This window comes from Amblyraja radiata, chromosome 9 (assembly GCF_010909765.2).
Source record: "Amblyraja radiata isolate CabotCenter1 chromosome 9, sAmbRad1.1.pri, whole genome shotgun sequence".
NCBI lineage: Eukaryota > Metazoa > Chordata > Chondrichthyes > Rajiformes > Rajidae > Amblyraja > Amblyraja radiata.
The window spans coordinates 12,596,127-12,622,855 of record NC_045964.1 but is presented as its reverse complement, the minus strand read 5'-3'; the positions used below and the strand labels follow the sequence as shown (position 1 = coordinate 12,622,855).

Here is a 26,729-nt window from a genome sequence, read left to right as displayed (position 1 = left end):
TCCAGCTTTTTGTTTCTACCTTTGGTTTAAATCAGTATCTGCAGTTCCTTCATACCCAAGACAAACAGCACTGCAGATGCTGGAATTGAGAATTTAAAAAACGCTTGAAGAACTCAGGAGGTCAAGCGGCACATGTGGAGGTTAATGCTTTAAAGTTGATGCTTTGGGTTGAGCCTTAGCAGAGGAAAGGTTGCCAGTATTTAGCAGTATAAGACAGGGTGGGACAGAGGGTGGAAGGTGATAGATGGAGCCCATCATTTACCCACCCACCCCACCCCCTCACATTACAATAGACTGGCTATCTGTCCTTTGGAAACAGTGTGGAAACAGAACCTGGCAGAAGGGACAGTTTCCACACGGTCTCTTAAATCAAAAGTCTGAGGAAAGTGTAGACGAGGTTTAACTAGATGCTGCCCAGATTAGAAGGTAATCAAATTGGATTAAAAGCAAAATTGGACTATCTTGGATTATTTTCGCTGCCGTTTGAGGTTGAGGAGAGATCTGATAGAAATATATAACATATCAGGGATGATGCCTGGTTCAGCAGTGACCATACCGACACTGGCAGTACTCACATTATATATTTTATTTACATTGGGAAGAAAGTCCAGGACCGCATGGGGGCGCTGTTCTTCACTAGCAGGGACATGTGCAGTGGAGCTGGCAATCTCTGACTTGTCTCAGCAGCTCAGTCCTGGTCTCGAAGGAGGAGGAATGGCAATCTCAGGTTTTTTGTAGTAATTACACCTGATGAAAGTTCTGAAATTAGAAAGACCTCTCATGTCCGGCTGAATCACCTGCATCCACCACTTCCCTGCCTCAGCACACAGACCTGCCTCTAGCACGTCCAGGTTTCCGTCACCAAAGCTAATGGTCGTCTGATCCATGGCCCCACGGAGTGTGCTGCTGTGTATAAACTGCCATGAGCAGTGTGCCTCAAAGGGTTTTTGGTCAGTGGAAAACCTCAGAAGCTGCCTTGAGGGAGCAGGATCCTCTTAGGAACAATGCAGTTCTCCATTTACTACCCGTTTCGGCCTGTAACCCATGACAACTGCGCTCCTTTGGCCATTTTCACAATTTTTTAATGAGGGATCCAAAGGCACCAGAAATAGGACAACCGCGATTTCCAGCATGAGGCTGCTGGGGCTGTCGATAGTGAGCTGCAACAACACTTCCTGAGCCCAAGCTCAGGTCAATAAATTTCTTCTCAACTCTGTCCTGACTGGCCAACCCCTTCTCATGACTCTGTGACCCCTGGTTCCAGACACGTGGGGGCGGCACGGTGGAGCAGCGGTAGAGTTGCTGGTGCCACGGGTGCTCTCTGTATAGAGTTGATACCTTCTCCCCATGACCGCGTAAGTTTTCTCCGGGTGTTCCGGTTTCTTCCCACAGTCCAAAGACGTACAGGTTTGTAGGTTAATTGGCTCTGGTAAAAACTGTAAATTGTCTCTTGTGTGCAGGATAGTGTTAGTGTACGGGGATCGCTGGTCGGCATGGACTTGCTGGGCTGAAAGGCCTGTTTCCACACTGTATCTCCAAACTAAACTAAACTAAACTAAACTAAATGTTAGTCACAAGATGACACGAGTTTACCTCTCATTTTTTACATTTCATCAAAATCCCCTTTAATTCCAGGGACTACAGGTCTAGTCTTTATCATAATCTTTTGTCACTAGACAAATGCCCCCATTCCAGAAGCAGTCAGGTTTCGAACTGCTAGCTCAGAGTTGGGAGGCTGTAAATGTTACTGGAGAGGACGCTGACTGGAGTGATCTCCCTCTGCAAGGCTACAGTTGAAGCCTCCCCCGGATTTCAGAGGGACAACTGGAAACCCGGCACTGGGTTCAAGGCTGCAGGGCCACCCATCAACCTAGAAGACTTATCACTCGGGCTGCCGGCTGTAACAGCTGGTCAATCCTCAGCTGGTAATGGTAGGTACCCTTTGATATTTTGTTCTCTTCTTTGCCTTATCCCAGAATACTCCCCCCTCCCACTGGCTTGCGACATGCTCTACCCCAGTGTCCACTGCAATGGGAGGAGAGGAGGGTTAGAGGTACCATCCTGGGCTATTGGGGTGGAAGTTGTGGCCCAGAGGCTAGGGCAGTTTTATCAAAGGTGCCCCACTTCTGTACAGGCATGACACAGTGCATGGTCCAACATCTGAATAAACAGCCCCTTCAAACTGGACAACAAAATGGCCCTCAGTGACTCCGTCCCACACTAGCAGCATGAACAGCTGGCATCAAAATGAAAGGACATGATCGAGGCTGTTCTCTTGAAGACTGGGTGAGATAGGGGTAATATCTGACTGCACACCCCCAGAGGGCAGAGATGAGGGAGAAGGAACTCATTGGATCTGAAGGGTGGGATGTTGGAGACTAATATTCCTACAAATGCCCCCAGTGGGTCCACTGGCAGGAAAATCCCACCTACAGTGACCCACTTAATCTGGGCCAGTGGCATCCCCTGCTCAGTCTTCAGGACAGAACTGCCTTTCCTGACATCTTTGGGGCTGCGACAACGGCTGAAGGGCCAACAACTCCAGCCATTGACTTTACACAGCATCAATACTCATGTCAGGGTGCACACAGGTTTTCACACCACTCCTAAAGGTTAACATTCCACACAGTGACCGGGGAACAGGAGTGGGTGATGAAGCAGCTACACTGCAGAGCTCAACAGAACATCAACCCCCCATAAGATTATTTAGCCATTTAATTGTCTCAAAACGTTAGCAAACGCCTTTCCGCAGATCAGAGCACAGGAGAGATTGAAGATAGACAAAAATGCTGGAGAAGCTCAGCAGGTGAGGCAGCATCTATGTAGCGAAAGAATAGGTGACGTTTCGGGTCGAGCCCTTCTTCAGACTGATGTGGGGGGCAGGAAGAAGAAAGGAAGAGGTGGATCTGCAGAGCATCTGCAGTTCCTTCTTAAACAGAAGAGATTGAGATCAGTGCGTGTAGTCCAGGAATGCAAGGAACGTGCCTCGTTGATGGTGTCTCTATGACAATACCACAGCAGCTCAGGAGATGCTGTAAGCCGAGCCTAAGACCCATGAAAGTCGGAGATGCCACTAAACCTTACAGCAACCGACTGACCATGGCAAAGCAAAAAAAGGTGGGGCTGGACTTCGCCCAAGGTAACATCGAAATGTCAATTTTATCAGCTTCTGACTCGCAGTCTCACCCCCACGTTCTTGCAGCTGTCTCCACCTCAGTCAAACCTTCAAACTCCTGTGAAAAATAATCACAATCCTCACAAAACAAATCTCCCAAAGAGACGGGCACTACACTACACTACACTTAAAAAAGCTGTCTTTACAATAAATCTCTGCTTTCTGCTTTTTTTCACAACTAACATCACCTCCAAATGGCTGCTCATTGGCCATGGAAAGATTGGTTCTGCAGACAGATTTAAACTGTTCTCAGTTCAGCTGAAGAGTAACGGAGTTGAAGCATTAATTTTATTTATCTCCACAGAATGATCTCCCCCCTTGAATTCATCCAGACTTCCCCATTTATAATTGAGAAAATAATTAATGTTATATTGAGTATATATTGGGCAGCTCTGTACAAAAATGATTTTAGTATTGTTGCCATTGAATAATTATATTAAAGAGCTTGTAAGACAAAAAAAAAATCAAGATAGGAATGAAATTGCCTTTATTTGAAATATCATTGATATTCCTCTCACGGTTCATTACACTTTCCATGGAACATCTTGCGAGGAGGCTCCAGCCAATTGTAGCTCATTCCAAGGCAAGTTGTATTATTAATGGTCTACTGCTTTAGTCAACGAACCTTTTCATAATAATAATGATGCAACTGTGTGATCTCCAGGGAAGTTTCACTCCTGAATAAATGCACTGCTCCTCTCTATGCAATCTTGTAATCAGATCGTGCACTTCCCTCCATCACCAGTAGAAGACATCACCTTCCACCAAACATGCGGGAGGCAACAATACTGCATCAGATAGAAGACATTTACTACCCTGTTATTGCAGCTGTGGGAATTCCAGGTAAGCCAATATCTCTTGATGTACGTTTGGTAAATGCATCTTAAAATATTGAACAATCATCTTGTAACTGATCGACACACCTGTCGCTTCGTTCTATGGCCTCTCTGGTCTTGTGTTTCCTTAGTTTAGTTAGTTAGTTAGTTTCGTTTATTGGCTCGAGTAACGAGGTACAGTGAAAAGCGTGCTTGGATTTGTCCAAATACTTGTTCTGATGAGCCTGGAGCTGCAGATGCGTTGTACAGAGTACAGATCACACTGTGGCAATCTCTGCCACAAAATCCGTTCCTCAACCACTGACTCTGTCCCCCTGGTCTGCAACTGCCTGATCAGAAGGAAACAAGCAAGCAACCCAATCTGCTGTTGAATCTCCTTCTTCCTCCTGTTTGTTCCCTATAGACTTGCCTGTCCAAATGCATTCCTTCTCCTAACTTCCATAAGTAAGGACACCAAAAATTCTGCTTCCTGCGTTCCACCCACCAATCCTACACGTGCCAACTCGGTGGCTCTCACCTACATCCTAAATTCTCACCCCTGGTGAATAATCCCTCCATGACCTCCCCCGTTCCAGCCCCACAGCCCATCCAGGCATCCATATGAAACAAGACCAGAAAGTGCTGGTAATACTCATGCAGCATCTGCAGAGAAAGAGGCAATGATACACGTCAGTGACCTGCCATCAGATTGGAAGGAAATTTGAAATAATCATGTTTTTAATTTTATTTATCTATTTATTCATCTATCTATCTATCTATCTATCTATCTATCTATCTATCTATCTATCTATCTATCTATCTATCTATCTATCTATCTATCTATCTCTCTATCTCTCTATCTATCTATCTATCTATCTATCTATCTATCTATCTATCTATCTATCTATCTATCTATTTATTTAATACATTTTTTATACAATAAAAAGGAGACAGAGAAGAATAGAAAAGAGATAGAAACGTGTGTGATATCAGAAAGTGAGAAAAGGAAAATGGGAAAAGAAAGAAAATGAAGAGAAAAGAAGCAGTGGTAGAAAGCAGAAGAATAAAGGAGAGATAGCAATTTGTTTTTCTTGACCACCATTCACCCAGCCCTGAAACGGATCGTTACTACGTTTGTATTGCACCATATGCTTCCAAGAAATTGACAAATGGAGAACAAGTTTAATTTTAGATGAAGGTGAAAAGGGCAGAGGAAAAGAGGTGGGTTCCCTGAGCTTAGTTTGGGACAGGGCAAGGAATTAGAGCAGAGAGGTCAGAGTGGGATGGAGAATTAAACTGTAGTGGACATGAAACATGAACTCTGCTTTTCTTTCCACTGATGCTGCCTGACCAACTGAATGGTTCCACCACTCTGTGCTTTTGCTTCATGAGAGGTGTGTATTAGACTGGAGACCAGGAGTGCATGAGTGGACACAGAAGGGTTGAATCTAATGGTAAAAGCCAGGAAAAGTAATACATGTGTGTGAGGGAGTTGTCAATGGAAGGAGATGAATTAGGTCTGAGATGACCATTAGAGGAGAGAAGGAAACTGTTTGAAGTAGGAAATACAAAAGGACTGATTATCTGAAATGGTTGAATTTGATTTTGGCTTTTGAAACCTGTTACATTCCCAGTGAGAAGATGAGATTCTAATCCTATGTCTTAATAAAGCAGGGCAAGGAATCAATGACTGCGAGTTCAGAGTAGGCTTTCCCAATGTTGAAAAGGGAAGCGGAGTGAAGATAGGTTGGTGGAGACATCACTTTAAACGGGTGGAATTTGCGGACAATGATCATTGAAAGTGGAAGCTAGTGAGGAGAGTGAAGGCAAGAAGTTCCCTATACTTGGCCTCAGCGGCAGGGGAGGGAGTGAGGGTAGCAATACACAGTATGTACCAGTTGTAATGAGAGCCCTGTTGGCACTGACAGAGGGAAAACCATAATTAGGAATATGGGAACATAATTGAAAGCTCTGTTACGTGAGATGTCAAGACTAGAACAGATGCAAAGGAGAGAGTGGAGAAACTATGGGGCGGCACGGTGGTACAGCGTTATAGCTACTGCCTTACAGCACCAGGGACCCAGGTTTGAACCTCACTATGGGTGCTTGTCTGTACGGAGTTTGTATGTTCTACCTGTGACTTGTGGGGTTTTACTCCGAGATCTTCGGTTTCCTCCCACACTCCAAAGACGTACAGGTTTGTAGGTTAATTGGCTTGGTGTAAATGTAAAATTGTCCCTTGTGTGTGTAAGATAGTGTTAGTGTGCAGGAATCACTGGTTGGCGCGGTCTTGGTGGGCTGAAGGGCCTGTTTCCATGCTGTATCTTTAAACTAAACTAAACTATGCTAGGGGAATGGAAGCAGGGTCAGGACTGTAATTAAGTAGCTTTGGGATATTTAATGGATATTCGCCATTAACATAACCCCTGAGATGGAGCTGGGAAGCTGTAAATGAAAGGAAGAATCAGGGATGGACAAGATGAAAGTGAGGGAGTGCTGGAAATTGGCAGAAAATGTATTGAAACATCCCACCCGAACCATCCGGTGGGTGAGGTGGGGCAATTCCACACAGAGGAGTCTTTCCCCATGAAGCCCATTGACCTCCAGTTTACCACAGAACCTTAATATCACACTGTCAAAAATGTCAAATAACATCGAAACCTCAGTTTAGAATATAGAACATTGCTTCATGTTTGTACCAAGGTGGGAATGGGGTCTGGAAAGAGTAACCGTAGTGAATTTAAAACAAATTACTTTATTTGTGAATAATGGTTGCTTGATAATACCCGGCATTGTTTTGTTAGTGACTAGGATTGGACCAATCGGGCAAGAATGAGCCAGATTAGGTCGATCCTTATTTTGTGTTTGGGACAAAACCGGGGAATTTATTAATTGAATGGCTGATGAACCGTGAATGGATGAATGATCTGTTGGTGCTCACATTCCCATGTAATCCCTTGCTCTCTGGAATTGCCTTCATGTCTGGGATGTTGATCAATGACTTACTTGCTGTTTTGCATTTGTTGTAGTCAACTTCATGGCCATTGTGATCCTGTCGAGAGGAAAGTGCGGACTCTCCAGGTGTATCAATCTCTACCTGGTGGCCATGGCAATGGCGGATTCGATGGTCATTTTCACTGATGTGCTACTGTACACGATCATTCCTTTTCATTTCCCGGGAACTTACATGGACACCACTCCTGCAAGTTCCCTCATACTCGTCCTGCTCTCTGCAGCCACCGATGTCTCTGTCTGGTTCACCGTCACTTTCACCTTCGACCGATTTGTTGCCATCTGTTGTCAGAAGCTGAGAACAAAATATTGTACCACGGAAACTGCCACAGTGGTTCTAACAGCAGTGAGCGTGGTGCTCAGTCTGAAGAACATCCCTTGGTATTTTATATATGAGCCTGAGTATATTGTTGACAATGTACCTTGGGGTGTGAAAACCTTATCGAACTTTTACACGGAAAGTGCCTGGGTGGCTTTTGACTGCCTTTCTATTATTTTAACCCCTTTCCTTCCATTCCTCCTGATTCTGCTGCTCAATGCCTTGACGGTCAGACACATTCTGGTGTCAGGCAGAATCCGCAGGAAGCTACAGCAATGCAACAATAATGAGGATCACCGTGATCCAGAGATGGTGAAGAGAAGGAAATCCATCATTTTGCTCCTCACCATTTCAGGCAGTTTTATACTTTTATGGATGACGAATGTTCTGTTTTTCCTCTACTGGAGGATTGCAAATGTTTATGATTTCACGAGTGTCCATGACCCCAGTTACATCGCTAAACAAACAGGCTACATGTTGCAGCTTCTGAGCTGCTGCACCAACACCTGTATTTATGTGGTGTCCCAGACTCGGTTCAGAGAGCAGCTGTGGGATGCCCTAATGTACCCATTCACCGCGGTTGTTGCATGGTTTCGGTGAAGCACCGACTACGTCAGAGCTACTATTCCAGTTCAGTCTCATTTATTCTCCCACTGTTTCTCGGTGTGAATTGTGACAGCGCCCCCTCCCTTGGATGCCACTCTGATCCCTATCACTGGCTGACTGACCAGGAGAGGTGGATCCCCAGTATCATTGGTAATAGCTGGGTCCAATTAGTTGATATTGGTTATGGCCACCTAAACCATGTCAGACTTCTCCCAATAAAACCCAGGCAAAGAGGGAGGGGGGAGGATTGGCAGGTCTGGCGGCAACAAATGCAAGGATCAGGGTTTCATCAGGAATCACCTCTGGGAGGACAATATTACGGGTGAAAGTAGGCGGTTCATTTACATGGTGAATATACTCATTCTGCCCAGTGAGGCACTACAGTTGTATTTGGCTCTGGTTGTCCAAGGCAACACATTTCATAGACATTGACAATTTGGAGACAGTAGGAGGGGTGCAGCTGTGGTGATCAGAATCATCAGTGGACCTGCAGAACCTCATCTCAGGCATTTGGATCATGTCACCAAAGTTTGCCGTCTGGATGAGAAATATTGGCGCGGCCATGGTAGAATTTGGGGTAACTCATGCAACAGCAGACCATGTCATGAGATGCCTTGAAGCATAAATTGCACGTTGTCAGACCCCAATAACTGGCAACAATGCATCATGAATGTCTCCTCCATGTCATATTTAAACTGTTTCCATTTTGTAGCATTATCACATTGAAATTGAAATTGGTCAAGGTATTTCAGTAGTCCTGACTACAGAGAGATTTTCCACATTGGGTCTCACAAACTACAATAGTGTGGGACCTTTGAATCTGAAAATCACACCTCAAGAACTCTGATAGCTCATAACATTAAAATAATGAATTTTCAGTGTAAGGCATAGAAATAGAACCAAACCAATCTGATTTAACCAGTTTCTACTCACACAGCTGAGACTGTTTCCAGCCATCTATTGTCTTAAGGTGTTGGACCATTACAGTCCAATATTCACTCCTGTTGTGTTCGATAAATCACCGGATTCAGGCAACACAGTTTGTATAACAGGGTATTTTATTACACTACAAAATAATACACAATAGACTCACGTAACCGCGTATGCATTCGCAAAACCCCGATTGCATGGCAAGGCGTGCCGCCAAGTAGTGACCTGTTGATTCAGTTAGCCCTGAGAGCCATATCTAACTCTCTCTTGAAAACATCCAGTGAATTGTCCTCCACTGTCTTCTGTGGCAGAGAATTCCACAGATTCACTACTCTCAGGGTGAAAATGTTTTTCCTCATCTCAGTCCTAAATGGCTGACCCCTTATTCTCAAACTGTGACCCTTGGTTCTGGACTCCCCCAACATCGTGAACCTTTTTCCGGCATCTAGCCTGTCCAATCCCTTATGAATTTTACATGTTCTATAAGAACCCCTCTTACCCTTCTAAATTCCAATGAATATAAGTGCAGTTGATCCATTCTTTCATCATATGTCAGTCCCGCCATCCTGGGAATTAACCTGGTGAACCTACACTGCACTCCATCAATAGCAAGAATGTCCTTCCTCAAATTAGGAGACCACTTACTGCAAAATGTATTTTCCGCACCAATCTTTAATCCTTCAGCTAGCGTGGCAGACACTGCCTGCTCCACCATGGGTACTGACCTCCCCATCATCAAAGTGATCTAAAGGAAGCGCTGCCTCATAAAGGCAGCCAACATCATCACCGACCCTCATCACCCTGGCCATGGTCTCATGGTATTCCTAGGTACAGAAGATACAGGCATGAAAACCGTGACCACCAGGTTCAAGAACAGCTTCTTCCCAGCAAACATCAGGGTCTTTAACTGTACAACACCATTCTCAGCATCTTTGAACATCTGTGGACTGTGTCTTTGGTTACACTACGAACTTTACGATACTGAAGTGATCTGAAATTGATCTGTGTTTTTGATTTAGTATTATGGTTATTAATTTATCGAATTTATCGATTGTTATATATTATCTGTGTGTATTGAGTTATGGGCTTGTTAAGCTATAATAAGGAAAAATGTAATTGTTCCATTGTCGATACTTATGACAATTAAACACACTTGACTTTCTTGACTTGACAATTACAGAGGCTCCACGAGGTTTTGCTTGATTTTGCTTACGGAATTATGGCTTTTCTCAAACCGTATTTAAATCTATACTTCCTGGTTTTGAGTCTTTTCTGGGTGAAATAGCTTATTCATATTTATTCCATCCAGGCCCAATCCTGATGACATAAACTTCAATTAAGTCTCACATCCAGCCTCCTCGGTTGCATAGGGGGAAGAAAAACAATAGTTTATCCAATCTTCTCTCATAGCCTCTATTTTCCAGTTCTGGTAACATCCGCACATGTCTCCTCTGCACTCGATTATGTGCATTCTTGTCCTTCCTATAATGGGGAGCAGAGAAAAATCAGAAAGTTATTCAATTTTCTCTCTCAGGAGAGATTAAAAGTGGATTGATGCCACATTGGCAATCAGCAAGAGTAACTAGCACCTTGTGGTCTGTGTGATTGTAGGGCAGTGACTACATACATCAGGTATGCAGAGGTATTATTTTTCTGAATTTTGTACTGTCATACCATGCAAGAATTTGAGGAGAGGAAGGCTAAATAACTCATGTTGTACCTCAACAGCAAAAGCTAGTTGTAGACATAATCTATGAATTCCCCAGCGTTTCTATATTTTATAAAAGACGGGGTCAGGGACAAAACTAATGACTGAAATTAATTTATGAATCAACACCTCAAATATTGTTACCATAGGTGTTTGGTCAAGAATATAAAGTTTCAATAACCTTTATGATATGCGGTAACGTGAGAGTTGTAAAATATATAATGGAATAGAATAAAAATACTAGGGAACTTGCGTAGAAATGAATCCCACTACACTTAAAGTCCATTATGTATCAACTCTCTTTCGCTTGCACTAGGTTTACTTTTCCCATTTAATTTCTCCTATCATCCATTCTTTTGTTCTGCTTAAAACTTTGTACATCTCAAACCTTTTCAACAGGAAAAGGTGAGTAACTAGCACCTTGTGGTCAGTGTGATTGGTGGGGCAGTGACTAGACCCTTCTTCAGACTTCGAATTGAACCATTGACAATTTGGAGACAGTAGGAAGGGTACAGCTGTGCTGATCAGAATCATCAGTGTACCTGTAGAACCTCATCTCAGGCATTTGGATCATGTGACCAAAGTTAGCCGTCTGGATGGGAAATATTGTTGCGGCCATGGTGGAGTTTGGGGTAACTTAGGCAACAGCAGACCATGTCATGAGATGCGTTGAAGCATAAATTGCACGTTGTCAAACACCTATAACTGGCTACTACAATGCATCATGAATGTCTCCTCCATGTCATATTTAAACTGTTTCCATTTTGAAGCATTATCACATTGAAATTGAAATTGGTCAAGGTATTTCAGTAGTCCCGACTGTCTACAGAGAGATTTTCCACATAGGGTCTCACAAACGACAATATTGTGGAACATTTGAATCTGAAAACCACACCTCAAGAACTCTGATAGCTCATAACTTTAAAGTAATGCATTTTCAGAGTAGGGCTTGAAATAGAACCAAACCAATCTGATTTAACCAGTTTCTACTCATACAGCTGAGTGTTTCCATCCATCTATTGTCTCAAGTTGTGGGACCATTACAGGCCGATATTCACTCCTGTTGTGTTAGATAAATCACCGGATTCAGGCATCATAGTTTGTATAACAAGTTATTTTATTACACTACAAAATAAGGCACAATAGATTCATGTATGTGTGTACGGGAGTTTGCAAAACTCAGAGTGCACCGCAAAGCGCGCCGTGGGTTAGTGACCTGTTGTTGATCTCCTGGCACCGTTTATGACACGGTCCGAGGCTGGGGCTCTCTCCTGCTCTGGAAGGGTGCCAATTACAGTCCTTTATGGCCTTTCCCGTCCAATCAGTCCGCATCACACCCCCATCCCATTTGCAGCTAAAATGGAGTTGTCAGCTAAATTAGCAACACAGCATTCCGAATACTTACGAAAACAAGTAGATGCTTTCGAAGAATGTCCGGGAATGTCTGGACATCCTGAGCAAAACACTGCAAAAGCTGGGTGAACCACCCATGTCCCCTACCACAAGCAGTGCAGAAACAGCGTGCACATCAGACAGTGTGGCACGGCCTGATTGAACGTGACCTTTCGCTTGTCAGGCGAATGTGATAACCACTACAGTACGGAAACTAAACATTTTTAATTCTATTTGTCGGATCTGACAAATATAATAGAAAATGTTTAGTAAAATGAAATCAAGTGGTTCAGAGGAATGCCTTCTAGAGGGTGTTCTGATAATACAGATATGTTTGGGGTTCTAAACTTAATTTATACTGTAACTGGTGTGAGCCTTTTTTTTGTTCTATCAGCCGGATCCCTGAACCTGTTCCCTTGCAACAACTTCTGACACAATTCACTCCTTAGCAATACTGAAACAATTTGTCTGCCATATTTTTCACTGCCTGAACGTGTCACTTAATTTGAAGCGGATCAAAATATACTGAAGCAAAACTTCTTAATATGTGGTGCACTTTGCAGGAAAACTTTGTGATGGTTGATAAGAGAAACATTTCTAATGCAAGATTGTGCTGGTCAACAAAGAGCCACCCAGCCTAATCCCACCTTCCACCATTTGATGTGTAGGACTGCAGGTCACTGTTCTTTTAAATATAATCGGTGTTTCTGTCTCTACTATTCTTTCAGACAGGAAGATCTAGACTTCTGCCACTTACTGCGAGATTTATTTCCCTCACCAATCTTCAATCCTTCAGCTAGCGTGGTAGACACTGCCTACTCCACCACAAGTACTGACTACCCCACCACCAAAGGGATCTATAGGAAACGCTGCCTCAGAAAGGCAGCCAATATAATCAACGACCCTCTTCACCCTGGCCACGCTCACATTTCACTCCTACCATTGGGAAGAAGATACAGGCATGAAAACCGTGACCACAAGGTTCAAGAACAGCTTCTCCCCAGCAAACATCAGGGCCTTTAACTGTACAACACCATTCTCAGCATCTTTGAACTTCTGTTGACTGTGTCTTTGGTTACACTACGAACTTTGTGATACTGAATTGATCTGAAATTGATCTGTTTTTTTGCACTAGTGTTACAGTTATTAATTTATTGAATTTCTCGATTAGTATATATATATTATCTGTGTGTATTGAGTTATGGGCTTGTTAAACTATTATAAGGAAAATGTAATTGTTCCATTGTCGATACGTATGACAAATAAACACTCTGTACTTTCTTGACTCTTGACAATTACAGAGGCTCCACGAGATATGAATGAATTTGCTTTTGGAATTATGACTTTTCGCAAACTGTATTTAAATCTATACTTCCTGGGTTATGAGTCTTTTCGCGGTGAAATAGCTTATTCCCATTTATTCTGTCCAGGCCTCTCCTGATGATATAAACTTTAATTAAGTCTCACATCCAGTGTCCTCTGTTGCATATGGGGGGAAAAACAATAGTTTATCCAATCTTTTCTCATAGCCACTATTTTCCAGTCCTGGTAACATCCTCATATGTCTTTTCTGCACCTGATTCTGTGCAGTCTTGTTCTTCTTATAATGTAGAACAGAGAAAAATCAGAAAGTCATTCCATTTTTTCTATCAGGAAAGATTAAATGTGGATTGATGCCACAGTGGCAATCAGCAGGAAAAGGTGAGTAACTAGCACCTTGTGGTCAGTGTGATTTGTGGGGCGGTGACTATGTACATCAGGTTACCAAAGGAAGACACAAAATGCTGGAGTAACTCAGCTGGAGAAAAGGAATGGGCGACATTTCGGGCCGCGACCCATCTTCAGACATCATATGAGAACTTTCCTTCAAAGATGCAGTTAGAAGGGGCCTACCACCAACTTATAAGGAGCTACAAGCTGGCCAGCCTCCCAGGAAGACATTGATAGCAATTCTAAGCCAAGCCAGCCCACTTTGATACTGCAGGGAGAATTTGCTATGAGTGAAATGGATATCTGTTGCATTCCCAGAGTATTCTCATTGGAAAACACTGCTCCAACATAAATTAGACCCACTAGCACTGGGTCCCATAAGGTGACTATTACACATAGATGTCTGACCCTTACATTGGAATTACCCAGGGATTATGGCTTTTAGGGAACAAGGAAACATTATTTTGACTTCATGCCGACATATCGCTGAGTCTGAAGTGATAATGCAGAGGTATTATTTTTATGAATTTTGTACTGTCATACCCTGCAAGAATTTGAGGAGAGGAAGGCCAAATAACTTATGGTGTACCTCAACAGCAAAAGCTTGTTGTGGACATAATCTATAAATTCCCCAGCATTTGTATATTTTATAAAATACGTGGTCAGGGACAGAACTAATGACTGAAAATAATTTATGAATTAACACCTCAAATATTGTTACCACAGGTGTTTGGTCAAGAATTTAAAGTTTCAATAATATTTATTGAAATGTGGTAAAATGAGAGTTGTAAAATATATCATTTATAGAACAAAAAAGATAGGGAACTCACGTAGAAATGAATCCCACTCCACTTAAAGTCCATTATGTTTCAACTCTCTTTCTCTTGCATTAGGTTTATTATTGCCATTTAATTTCTCCTATCATCTGTTCTCTTGACCTGCTTGAAACTTATATCTCAAACCTTTTCCAGTTCTGATAATACTCAAACTCATAAAACTCAAACATTAGCTCTTTTCCTCTCACCATTAATTCTGCCTGGGCTGTTGGCTATCTCCATTGTTTTCAGACCTGGAGGGCTTCACGTGTTGAACGGAATTAAACCTTCTAGGACACTTGTTTTGGCTGGAATCAAAAGACCAGTTTGTTGTGTAAGGTGCTTTTCTATTCATTTTCAGGAGATAAATGTGTCTGAAAAGGCTCATACCTACAAGATTTTTTCAATTGCTGTGCTTCTTGGGTCATTTCAGAACTTTGTTAACAGTCGACTCAGTACTGGGACTGGAGTTACCTGCCGGCCAAACAAATGATGTTTGCACATGTCCATCCCTTGAATTACATGAATGAACTGAACAGAATTTATGATAATCAAATACTTTAATAATTAGCATTATTAATGTTTAACTTTTCATTCAATTTTTATGTAAATCATTTTTATTTAGCAATTTATCTCCCTCAGTTTCCACTGTGAGGTTCTAGGTTTTGTCATCAGACCATTAATCCAGGTATGTGGACATCATCCAGTAGCTCTGCCCATACTGCCATGTCTTCAATGAGGATTTGATGAGGAGCAGAGAAGTGGAACCCTGCTGGAAAAGACTATCCCCAAAATATGATGATCAGTGAGATAGCTGGGAGTGGGGATGCCAGGCCCGTACAAAGCTTTTCAAAAAGGGGGGTGGCATAACAGGATTACAAAAAACTTAATGTGAAATAATGTGCGCGCTGCGCACATCACGAGCGCAAAGCTCTGAGAGGTAGCTTTTTCACACAAAAGGTTGCTGGGTGTATGTAACGAGCTGCCAGAGGAGGTAGTTAAGGCTGGGACTATTGTAATGTTTAAGAGACATTTGGACAGGTACATGGATAGGACAGATTGAGATCGATATGGGCCAAACGCGTGTGAGTGGGACTAGTTTAGATGGGACATGTCGGTCGGTGGGCAAGTTGGGCTGAAGGGCCTGTTTCCACACTGCATCATTCTATGACTAAAAAGTGAAGAAGAAAAATGCATGTAGATAAGTAGAGCAGATTTGAAAGAGGAGTGAAATGTAAAGGCAGAGAGAGGTTTATGGGTGGAAAGGAACATAGGAAAGGAGGGGGGAGAATGGACTTGGGCAGATGGGCGAAGGGAAAATAATCACAAAGTGCTGGAGTAACTCAGCGGGTCAGGCAGCATCTGCGGAGAAGATCAATAGGCGACGTTTCACAGAGTGCTGGAGTAACTCAGCGGGTCAGGCAGCATCTGTGGAGAACATGGATAGGTGACGTCACAGAGTGCTGGAGTAACTCAGTGAGTCAGGCGGCATCTCTGGAGAAAAGGTATAGATTATATTTCGGGTCAAGACCGTTCTTCAGTAATATTCATGATGTGACATGCATAGACATTCCTGAATGTTACCCAAACCATCGTGAGCTACTTTGTTACGGTGCTTGCCCTCTCCAGAACGTCTCTGCTGCCTTGGGTGATGCAGGACAGGACACAAGCTTTGGGACATGGTGTGAAGTTGGTGCCGTCTGTCCCAGCCTGGTAAAAACCTGGATGGAGTGAATTTGGAGAGGATGTTTCCACTATTGGGAGAGTCTAGGACCAGTGACCACAGCCTCAGAATTAAAAGACATTCCTTTAAGAAGGAGATGAGCAGGAATTTCTTAAGACAGAGGGTGGTGAACTGTGGAATTCATTGCCACAGACAGCTGTGGAGGTCAAGTCAATGGACATTTTTCAGGAGGAGATTGATAGATTCTTGATTGATACGGGTGTCAGAGGTAATGGCGAGAAGGCAGGAGAATGGGTTTGAGAGGGAAAGATAGAGTCATAGGGTGATACAGTGTGAAAACTGGCCCTTCGGCCCAGCATGTCCCATCTGCACTAGTCCCACCTGCCCACATTTGATCCATATTCCTCCGAACCTGTCCTATCCATGTACCTGTCTAACTATTTCTTAAATGTTGCGATAGTCCCTGCCTCAACTACCTTCTCTGGCAGCTTGTTTCATACACCTACCACCCTTTGTGTGAAAAACATACCCCACAGATTCCAATTAAATATTTTGCCCTTCACCTTAAACTTATGTCCTCTGCTCCTCGATTCACTTACTCTGGGCAAAAGACTCAACCGTAGCTATTCAAATCATGATTTTATACACCTCTATTAGATCATCCCTCATCCTCATGTGCTCCATGAAATATAGTCCCAGCCTACTCAACCTCTCCCTATAGCTCTGGCCCTCTAGTCCTGGCAACATCCTCGTAAATCTTCACTGCACCCTTTCCAGTTTGATGACATCTTTCCTATAACATGGTGCCCAGAACTGAACACAATACTCTGAATGTGGCCTCACCAACTTCTTATGCAACTGCAACATGACCTCCCAACTTCTATACTCAGTCTGACCCACTGACTTACTCCAGCACTCTGTGAAACATCACAGAACAGGGCAAGATTAGCAAGTTAGCTGGTGATACAGAAGTGAGTGGTTTTGCAGATAGTGAAGATGGTTGTGAAAGATTGCAGCAGGATCTGGATCAATTAGCCAGGTGGGCAGAGAAATGGTTGATGGTTGCATGGTTCCTTGAAGGTTGTGTCGCAGGTATATCAGGTGGTCAAAAAGTATTTTGGCACTTTGGCCTTCATCACTCAGAATATTGAGTATAGAAGTCGGGAGGTCATGTTGCAGTTGTATAAGACGTTGGTGAGACACGCATTTAGAATATTGTGTTCAGTTCTGGGCACCATGTTATAGGAAAGATGTCAAACTGAAAAGGGTACAGAGATCCCCATCCTGGATCAGTCCAATCAGGGTTGTGTTATCCGCAAACTTGAGAAGCTTGACAGAGGTGTCTGTGGAGGTGCAGTCATTGGTGTGGCGAGAGTAGAGGAGAGGGGAGAGTACGCATCTTGCGGTGCTCCTATGCTGAGCGTTTGCGGGTCCGAGATATGCTTTCCCGCCTCACATGCTGCTTCCTGTCTGTCAGAAAGCTGGTGATCCACCGACAGAGGGGTTCAGGCACAGTCAACTCAGAACGTTTGGAGCGTAGCAGCTCTGGCACAATGGTGTTGAATGCAGAGCTAAAATCAATAAAACAAAATCCTCGCCTAGGTCCCCTGCGGTCTAGGTGCTGGAGGATGAAGTGCAGGCCCAGATTGACTGCGTCATCCACAGATCTATGCAAAATGCAGAGGGTCCAGCAGAGGGATAGTGATATTTTTCAGCTTGGCCAGCACAAGCCTTTCAACGGTCTTCATGACTGCAGAGGTCAGTGTGACAAGCCTGTAGTCTTTAAGACCAGTAATCCTTACCTTTTTGGGTACAGGGACAATAGTGGAGACTTTGAAGCAGGCAGGGACAGTACATCTTTGCAGGGACTGGTTAAAAATGAGTAATTGGGTGTGAAGTGGTGATTGGAGTGGGGTGGGTGTGGAAGGGCCCAGTCTTTGCAGACAGAGGTCAGGCTGTGAGTGGGTGTGAAGTGTTGGTTGGGGTGGGAAAGGGTCCACTCTTTTCATACTGGAGTCTTGCCTTAAGTAGGTGTGAAGTGGTGAATGGGAAGGAGAGGGTGCAGGGTCCATTCTTTGCAGACTGGGGTCTGGCTGTGTTTGTTGGGGAAGGGGTACCAGGGTTACGTTTCTGATTTTCAAACCTGCAGTAAAACTCATTCATGTCGTTCGTCAGCTGACGATTGTCCAAAGAGTGGGGGGCTTTCCTCTTATAGCTGGTGATTTCTTGCATGCCCTTCCAAACTGAAGAAGAGTCACTAGCTGAGAACTTGCTCCTCAACTTCTCAGAGTACCTTTCCTTGGCAGCTCTGATTCCTCTTCTCAGCTCTTTATCGATTAGGCTATCTTTTAACTCTTTAACGATTAGGCTATCGGCTTGATGCCCTCCCCCCCCCCCCCCTCCCCCCGATCTCAAAATGGAAATGTTACATCTGTATATAATGATCCCATTAAAATGTGTATTTATGTCACAAACTATGGAATTCACATTTTTCAGTATTGTTATCAAGGAAAAGAAAGCCGTTCCAATTGTTAGATATTATTTGATATTGTTTAATATTATTCATGTGGAGGAGAAAATATAATAGCTCTAAAACATAACTTAATTTTGCAATCTCACTAAAGATAATCCCCCTTTCCCTCTCCCCTCCCCATCTCTCTCTCCCCTCCCTCTCTCTCTCTCCCCCTCCCCCCTCTAACATCCCCCCCTCTTTCTGGCGGGAGGGGGCAAAGATGAAGGTGGCGCGGGCCCAGCGGGGGTTGCGGGGGCCCAGCGGGGGTCAGTGGAGGCTCAGCGGGGGTCAGTGGGGGCGGCGTGGGCCCAGCGGGGGTGGCGTGGGCCCAGCGGGGGTGGCGTGGGCCCAGCGGGGGTGGCGCAGGCCCAGCGGGGGTGGCGTCAGCCCAGCGGGGGTCAGCGGGGGTGGCGTGGACCCAGCGGGGGTGGCGTGGGCCCAGCGGGGATGGCGTGGACCCAGCGGGGGTGGCGTGGACCCAGCGGGGGTCAGCGGAGGTGGCGTGGACCCAGCGGGGGTGGCGTGGTCCCAGCAGGGGGTCAGCGAGAGTGGCGTGGATCCAGCAGGGATAGCGCGGGCCCAGCAGAGGTGGCGTGGGCCCAGCGGGGGTGGCATGAGCCCAGCGGGGGTGGCGTGGGCCCAGCGGGAGTCAGCAGGGGTGGCGTGGACCCAGCAAGGGTGGCGTGGGCCCAGCGGGGGTCAGCGGGGGTGGCGTGGACCCGGCGACGGGAGAACGGAGAACTGGCCGTTTCCAAAGTGGAAGCGCGAATTTTTTTTGTTTTACCGATATATTTTTTTTTTTTTGTGATTTTTTTCTTAAGGGGGAAAAAAGGGGGGTGCGGTCGCACCCCACGCACCCCCCCTTCGGACGGCCATGGATGCACCATGAACCTTGGACAGGTAACTACAAAGACTCTGTAAAAAGCAAATACCAATGGCAGTAACATTACACGCTAACCTTGCGAACAATTCAAGTTTGTAAAATTAATTGGAAAGGTTCATTGTTTAGGTGGTGAGAGATTTGTAGTATAGAGACGGAACCTCAGTCAAGAGCACCAATATGAGGATCATCATATGAGCATGGTGACATGCTGCTGATCATTAGCTTGTATGCTTTTGAGTAATGTGATTTTAATGATTAGAAATTTAATGGCAAGATTATTCAATACGGAAAATATTAGAAAGATTCAGCAGGTTGAGTCGTATCTATGGAGAGAGACACAGTCTTAATATTTTAGTTGAAAAAATATTTAAATGCCAGACACTCTTTAATACCTTTAAAATATTACATAGACTACATTACTCTAAACCAAAATGAAATGGAATCTTCCCACATATCTCTCCTATTTGTGATAAATGTCAGCATTTAGAGGCTAACTTAACTCATACCTTTGTAAACTGTATAAAAATAAAAAATTTCTGGACGGATATTTTTAGAATAATTTCTGAAGTTGCCAATACCCAATTGGATCCCGACTCAAAACAAATAATATTAGGAATATCAGAACAAAGCCTAAGACTTACAACAAGCCAAAGAAACTTTCTTGATTATGGTATAATAACTGGGAAAAAATTAATATTAACATTTTGGAAAGGTCCTATAACCCCCACAATTAAAATGTGGATTATGGAAATGTCCGAGACCTTACATTTGGAAAGAACTAGACTTGTCTTAATTGACAAACAAGAATTATTTGTTAGAATATGGTCTCCATTTATTGAATTTTTGAAAGGGTAAATTGGTCCAGCACGAGAATCTGACTGCAGCTCGAACTCAGGATTAGATTAATAGTTATGCTTTATAACTTACGGACCTATCTCCAAAGTTGTATTATTGGTAAATTACTCCATTCTTATTTATCATGCCTTTTTTTTTTCTCACTTTCTTAAAAAAAAAACTAAATAGAAGCAGAGTTAATATACAACTGATAAAGGAGGACCACTATTATTTTGATAGCTGGATTCCCACCTATTAGCAACGTATGATTGATATACAAGAAATGTTTGTATTTTGTTACAATTTTTTATTTATTATGCTTCTAATAAAAACATTTCGCAAAAAAAAAAATGCACCGCGCTTCAGTGGGCGGAGCTTTAGGAAAAAAAGCAAAACTTGGCAGAGCGTAATTTTCAGTAAGCGCCATTACTTCAGACCACGTGGATTCAAGGTATGAGTCTTAATACTAAAAGTCAAACTGTGGTTGTTGATCTGCAATGATTGTACACATCTTGAAGTTCTACTTCTGTGGATCTGAGCCTTTGAAACATGGAGACAATTCACTATTATATATGCTCGATTTCAGATGACTTCAGTGATTACTGTCCGAAGCAAAAACCTCTCATCAGAGAGAGCCTCATTATTTAGGATAAATCATTCAGTTTAGGATAATAATTTAGGATAAATCTTCTGCATTTGTACAGGGCCATAGTGAGACCACACCTGGAGTATTGTGTTCAGTTTGAGGAAGGACATTCTTGCTATTGAGGGAGTGCAGCGTAGGTTTACAAGGTTAATTCCCGGGATGGCGGGACTGTCATATGCTGAGAGAATGGAGTGGCTGGGCTTGTACACTCTGGAGTTTAGAAGGATGGGAGGCTATCTTATTGAAACATATAAGATTGTTAAGGGTTTGGACAGGCTAGAGGCGTGTTCCCGATGTTGGGGGAGTCCAGAACCAGGGGCCACAGTTTAAGAATAAGGGGTAAGCCATTTAGAACGGAGACGAGGAAACACTTTTTCTCACAGATAGTTGTGAGTGTAGAATTCTCTGGCTCAGAGGGCGGTGAAGGCCCGTTCTCTGGATACTTTCAAGAGAGAGCTAGATAGGGCACTTAAAGATAGCGGAGTCAGGGGATATGGGGAGAAGGCCGGAACGGGGTACTGATTGGGGATGATCAGCGATGATCACATTGAATGGCAGACCTGGCTCAAAGGGCCGAATGGCCTACTCCTGCACCTATTGTCCATTGTCTAGTGTCTATTCACATTTTTGCTTTAAAGTGTAACATGCTGTAAAATGTCACCCAAATAACAATTAAAGAAACTGTCTTCGGGCACCTTCCAATATATCAGGGAACTCTTACAAATAGAATGCAGGTGAAGTAATGAAGGAACACATTTTACAGAATCATTGAAACATTCAGCACAGAATTAGGCCATGCGGCCCAACTTGCCCATGCTGACCAAAATGCTTCATCTACGCTACAGTAGTCCCACCTGCACACATTTGACCTGTTTCCTCCTGAACCTTTCTGATCCATGTACCTGTCCAAATGTTCTTTAAATGTTGTTATAGTACTTGCCTGAATGACCTTCTATGGTAGCTCGTTACATATACCATACCTGCCAACTAGTCAAATTTTATCGCATTTGTTTCGATTTTTAAGTTAAAAAGGTGTGAAAAATCGGAACAGTACGATTTTGAAATAAGGGGAAAAAAACGACCAATCAACCTCTGTCGCTAAGGGGGTTGCGTCCAATCACCGACCAGCTTCCCTTAAAATTCCCGTCCAATCACCCGGTATCTCCAAGGGCATTGTGTCCAATCACATAATCATACCTACCAACATTTGAAAATGAAAAATCTTACTCTGAGTGCGCGATAGATGGAGTGCGAGCACCTAAGGTGGGTCCAGGGGCCCGCCTTAGCTCCTGGATTTTAAGGGCTTTTTATTAGTAGTTTGCCGATATCGCAATAGAGCTGCCAAGTTTTGTCAGAGCATTTCAGTATTCTAGTACCTGAAAATCAGTATTGATTCGGCGCTCGCACTCCGTCAACGTGCGCACTCAGAGTAAGATTTTTCATTTTCAAATGTTGGCATATACCCATCACCCTCTTTGTGAAAAAATTACCACTCAGGTTCCTACTAAATTTTTCCCTCTCATCTTAAACCAATGTCCCCTAGTTCTTGATTCCTCTACTCAGGTTAAATGAATTGCCCTCAAGATCTTATACATCTCTATACGATTATCCCTCAGTCAATCTTTTCGGTTACTTCTTGAAAAAACTCAATCAGATTTGTAAGACACGATCTCCCACATACAAAACCATTGTGACTATCCCTAATAATGCAGTCCATCCAAATGCACATACAGTATATCTTTTATCCCTCAGAATCCACCCCAGTAATTTACCTACTACAGTTGTTAGGCTCTCTAGTCTGTACCTCCCAGGTTTTTCTTTTTCTTAAATAGAGGCACAACATTAGCCACCATTCGGTCTTCCAGCACCTCACCCGTGTCTAATGATGATTCATATATCTCAATCAGGGAGGGCTGCATTTTCTACGCTTGCTTCCCCAGCCTCCACGGATATATCTGATCCATCTCTTCCCTATCTTTCGTCAGGGTTGCTAGAAGCACATGCAAATTAAGATAGCTTTCTCAAAAAAGGACAGAAAGTGCTGGCGTGACTCAGCTGGTCAGGCAGCGTTTCTGGAGAATATAGATAGGCAATGTTTTGGGTCGGGACGCTTCTTCATTCTGTAGAAGGACCCCTACCCAAAACATCACCAATCCTCGTTCACCAGAGATGCTGCCTGACTTGTTGAGTTACTCCAGCGATTTGTATATTTTGGGTAGACCAGCAACTGCAGTTCTTTGTTTCTTCAAGATAGTTACATCATACTGACGGCCATTTGCTATGACCTTTTCAGCAAAATTAATGGCCAACAATTAAATATGCTGATTTTCCTGTCTTTCCTGATTTAAAGCATGGAGAGCTCAATGTTAGAGCTCAGATTGACACAGATTCTGTTTATTAATCATTTTACTGTTGTTTGTTTGTTTAAATGCTTTTAAAAATAAACATTGATAAGCTTTGATAGTTTGATACATTAAAAAACCTTTGAAATGTTTAAATGTTTGTGAATGTTGCTGAAAGTTTTTGTTGCAGGCATCCTAAAAATATAAACATTCCCAAAATATAAAATGTTAATAAATCTATCCAGTGTTTAGAAAAGGATGATTTTTTTTTTTGCTCTTTAAAAATATTGAAATATACTCAAGCAATAAAAACCCTTAAAATAGTAGCATTGCCTCAATCTACACTATTTTGCTTCTTTTCTTTTACAGTCTCACCAAATGAACCTAATCTGTACTGGCTCACTACAAATAAGTGGGCCATTTTGTTTTGTTGAGTTCCTTGAGGATTATTGACACTGCACTTATCCAGTCAAATGGAGATTTCCATCTCAATAAAGTCTGAAGAAGGGTCTCGGCCCGAAATGCCACCCATTCCTTCTATCCAGAGACGCTGCCTGTCCCGCTGAGTTATGCCCCTGTCCCACTTAGGAAACCTGAACGGAAACCTCTGGAGACTTTGCGCCCCACCCAAGGTTTCCGTGCGGTTCCCTGAGGTTTCAGGTGGTTGACGGAGTTTGCAGGTAGTGGAAGTAGGTAGGGAGACTGACAAAAACCTACGGGAACCTCAAGGAACCGCACGGAAACCTTGGGTGGGGCGCAAAGTCTCCAGAGGTTTCCGTTCGGGTTTCCTAAGTGGGACAGGGACATAACTCCAGTATTTTGCGTTTATCTTACAATAATCTTACAGATGGTGGAACAGATTTGGGACATCTGATCATGTTTTTGTAATCCCAATTGAATTTTTCTTGATAGTGGTGAACCCTATAATGGTTGGATTCAAGCTTCAAACAGTTTAGGTGTCTGGGTGAAGTGAGGTCTCAGTAACAATTATAACAAGGGGAGAAGGCTCAGAATGTTCTCAGAGGGGATGGTTATTGTTGGGAGCAGAAGCGATGATAAATCTCAGAGGGTCAACAATGGCCATATGCATGAATACAGTTTGTACTTAGATTATTAATTAATTAATTGAAACATTTCTATTTTGTGTTCACAGTTCCAAAGAGAACACACCACCTGCTGGATCGCACCCTCTAGATACATTCCTAGCTTGCCTACGTTTGAGCCGTCAGCATAACATGGGCAATGTAATTATTGTTGAGGCAGCATGTGCATGTGGGTTGCATCGCAGGAACCTGGGTCTAATATGGGACTTTGAAGGAAATAATTGGGAGAGGACTGCAGGAGCTCTGGAGTTGGCCAGATTCCTGCACCATGAAGATGCTTCTACATCTTTCATCAAACTAGAGTCAACGTAAGCACTTACCAAAACAAATTCTCTTTGAAAAAAATTAGCTAAAAGCCACACATCAGAAATGTTTTTGTTTTACCTTCAGCCACAAGCAAGTCAAATGCAACCCTACAAAGAATAGCTCTCTCTGAGCTTCTCCATTTCAGGCAGTGTATTTGCCTTGTTCCAATGAACTCCGTAACTACAATTTATTGCATAACAAAAGGTCTCGCTTACATCTCTTTGAATGCTTGGCTAATCACTTTAAAAAGTTAAATGGCCAGTGTCATTTGTCTCCAATTTGGAGGTGAATGGAGGGATTTGGGGATGGGAGAGAGTTGAAAAAATTATTGCAAGAATAAAAAGTTGAACTGATGTAGGAGAGGAGTAACTCGATAGTTCATGCAGCAGTAGGCACCTGCTTTCCTGCTTTTCTCTTCATGCTGTGAATCAATGAACATAATTTCTGATGGAGGCATCGGATCATCTGGGTTTATCTACTGCACCTGATGTTTATTATCTCATTGTATCCCTGTTGGGTACTGTGAATGAAATGTGGCCTATTTGAAGCTACTTGTATGTGTCTCAACCCACATTGCCGTACTGTCGCCCAACTTAAATTAGAATAACATCTTATCTTCCGTCCAGGCACTTTGCAACCTTCTGGAATTAACATTTAATTTTTCAAAAGACATGCTGTTGGAGGATCTCAGTGTGTCAAGCAGCATCCGTGGAGACTAAGCAATGGTCGAAGTTTCAGACCGAGATCTTGCATCAGGACTGAGCGTATGGAGGGAAGATAGCTACATCCCATATGTACATTTGGTGGAAATTCAACCAACTAATGCTGCCTGCATCCACATTATTAGTAGAAGGTTTCCCTCTTCCCAACACACTCTGCCAATGCAGGGTCTTAAACCAAAACATCACAGATGCTCCTACAGATTCTGCTCAACCCACTGAGATCCACTAGTAGTTTGTTTTTTCCTCCGGACTTTTCCTGCACTTTCTATGCGTCTTGAATTTTCCCACCAGGTAAACTGCTCTCTCACTGTTTCCCATTATCATGTTTATGTCCTTTTCTCATCCTGTTTTTGTAATGCCTCTCTTAACAGTGAGCACTCGTACACCTTCTCACCTGATCTGTTTTAACTTATCTACTTATTTTGTCTTGCACCTCATCCCTCCCCAAGCCTAACTCTATTATGAAAACTCTACTCTTCTCCCAGTTCTGAGCAAGAGTCACTGGTTTCTCTTTCCACTGAAGCTGTTTGACTGACTGAGTTCTTCCAGTATGTTCTGTTTTAGTTCCCAGTTAAGGCAGCACAGTGGCGCAACTGACAGAGCTGCTGCCTCACGGAGCCAGAGACCCGGGTTCGATCCTGACCTTGGTTGCAGTCTGTGTGGAGTTTGCACCTTCTCTCTGTGACTGCGTCGGTTTCTTCCAGGTGCTCTGGTTTCCTCGCACATACTAAAGACCTGCGGATTTGTAGTTTAATTGGCCACTGTAAAATTGCCCTTAATGTGTTGGGAGTGAATAAGAAAGTGGGGCTAACATAGAACTAGTGATGGTTGGTATGGACTAGGTGGGCCTAATGGCCTGATTCCATGCTGTATTTGAAAACTAAAAAAAACGTTTTGCATTGTTTTTTCTTCCAAGTATGCTTCCAGAAAAATATTGCAATGAAAGAAATGATCAACAATTACTGCCAGACTGGCAATCACACATCGACCAGCACTAAAAGGTACAATCACTTTACCTGCTAAATATTCTAACACAACTATGCTGATTCCGAAGAAAGGTCAATTAAACAAAGAGCTTGACCATCAACTGCAAAGATTACTACCTTGTACCAAAGGCCAGGTGCAGAGTGAAGTACCCAGCAAAGATAGGGATACGGGCAGTGCTTCATGAATGTGTTTCACCTCTACCTCCTGTTCTAAGAGGCTAAATAGACA

The 26,729-nt window shown here is 43.3% G+C and overlaps 1 protein-coding gene and 1 long non-coding RNA gene across 2 annotated transcripts in view; one reads left to right on the top strand and one right to left on the bottom strand.

Moving 5' to 3' along the window:
• Positions 1 to 3,054: 3,054 nt before the first annotated feature.
• Positions 3,055 to 7,921, top strand: LOC116977292 (probable G-protein coupled receptor 139). Its single transcript, XM_033027789.1, has 3 exons — positions 3,055 to 3,139; positions 3,896 to 4,018; positions 7,020 to 7,921. Exons 1-3 carry the CDS (start codon positions 3,055 to 3,057, stop codon positions 7,919 to 7,921), a joined length of 1,110 nt encoding a protein of 369 aa, XP_032883680.1.
• Positions 7,922 to 9,816: 1,895 nt separating this feature from the next.
• Positions 9,817 to 26,729, bottom strand: part of LOC116976786 — a 30,664-nt gene continuing 13,751 nt past the window's right edge. The window contains exon 2 of the long non-coding RNA XR_004413053.1: positions 9,817 to 10,339. This is a non-coding gene — a long non-coding RNA (uncharacterized LOC116976786). The remainder of the gene's footprint in view (positions 10,340 to 26,729) is intronic.

Bases quoted from the DNA above. Each gene is read 5' to 3' on its own strand.
- LOC116977292 (XM_033027789.1), top strand. From the start codon at position 3,055: ATGAAAGTCGGAGATGCCACTAAACCTTACAGCAACCGACTGACCATG. The intron at 3,140-3,895 runs GTAACATCGAAA...TCTTGTAATCAG, and splicing joins GGGGCTGGACTTCGCCCAAG to ATCGTGCACTTCCCTCCATC. The intron at 4,019-7,019 runs GTAAGCCAATAT...CATTTGTTGTAG, and splicing joins TGCAGCTGTGGGAATTCCAG to TCAACTTCATGGCCATTGTG.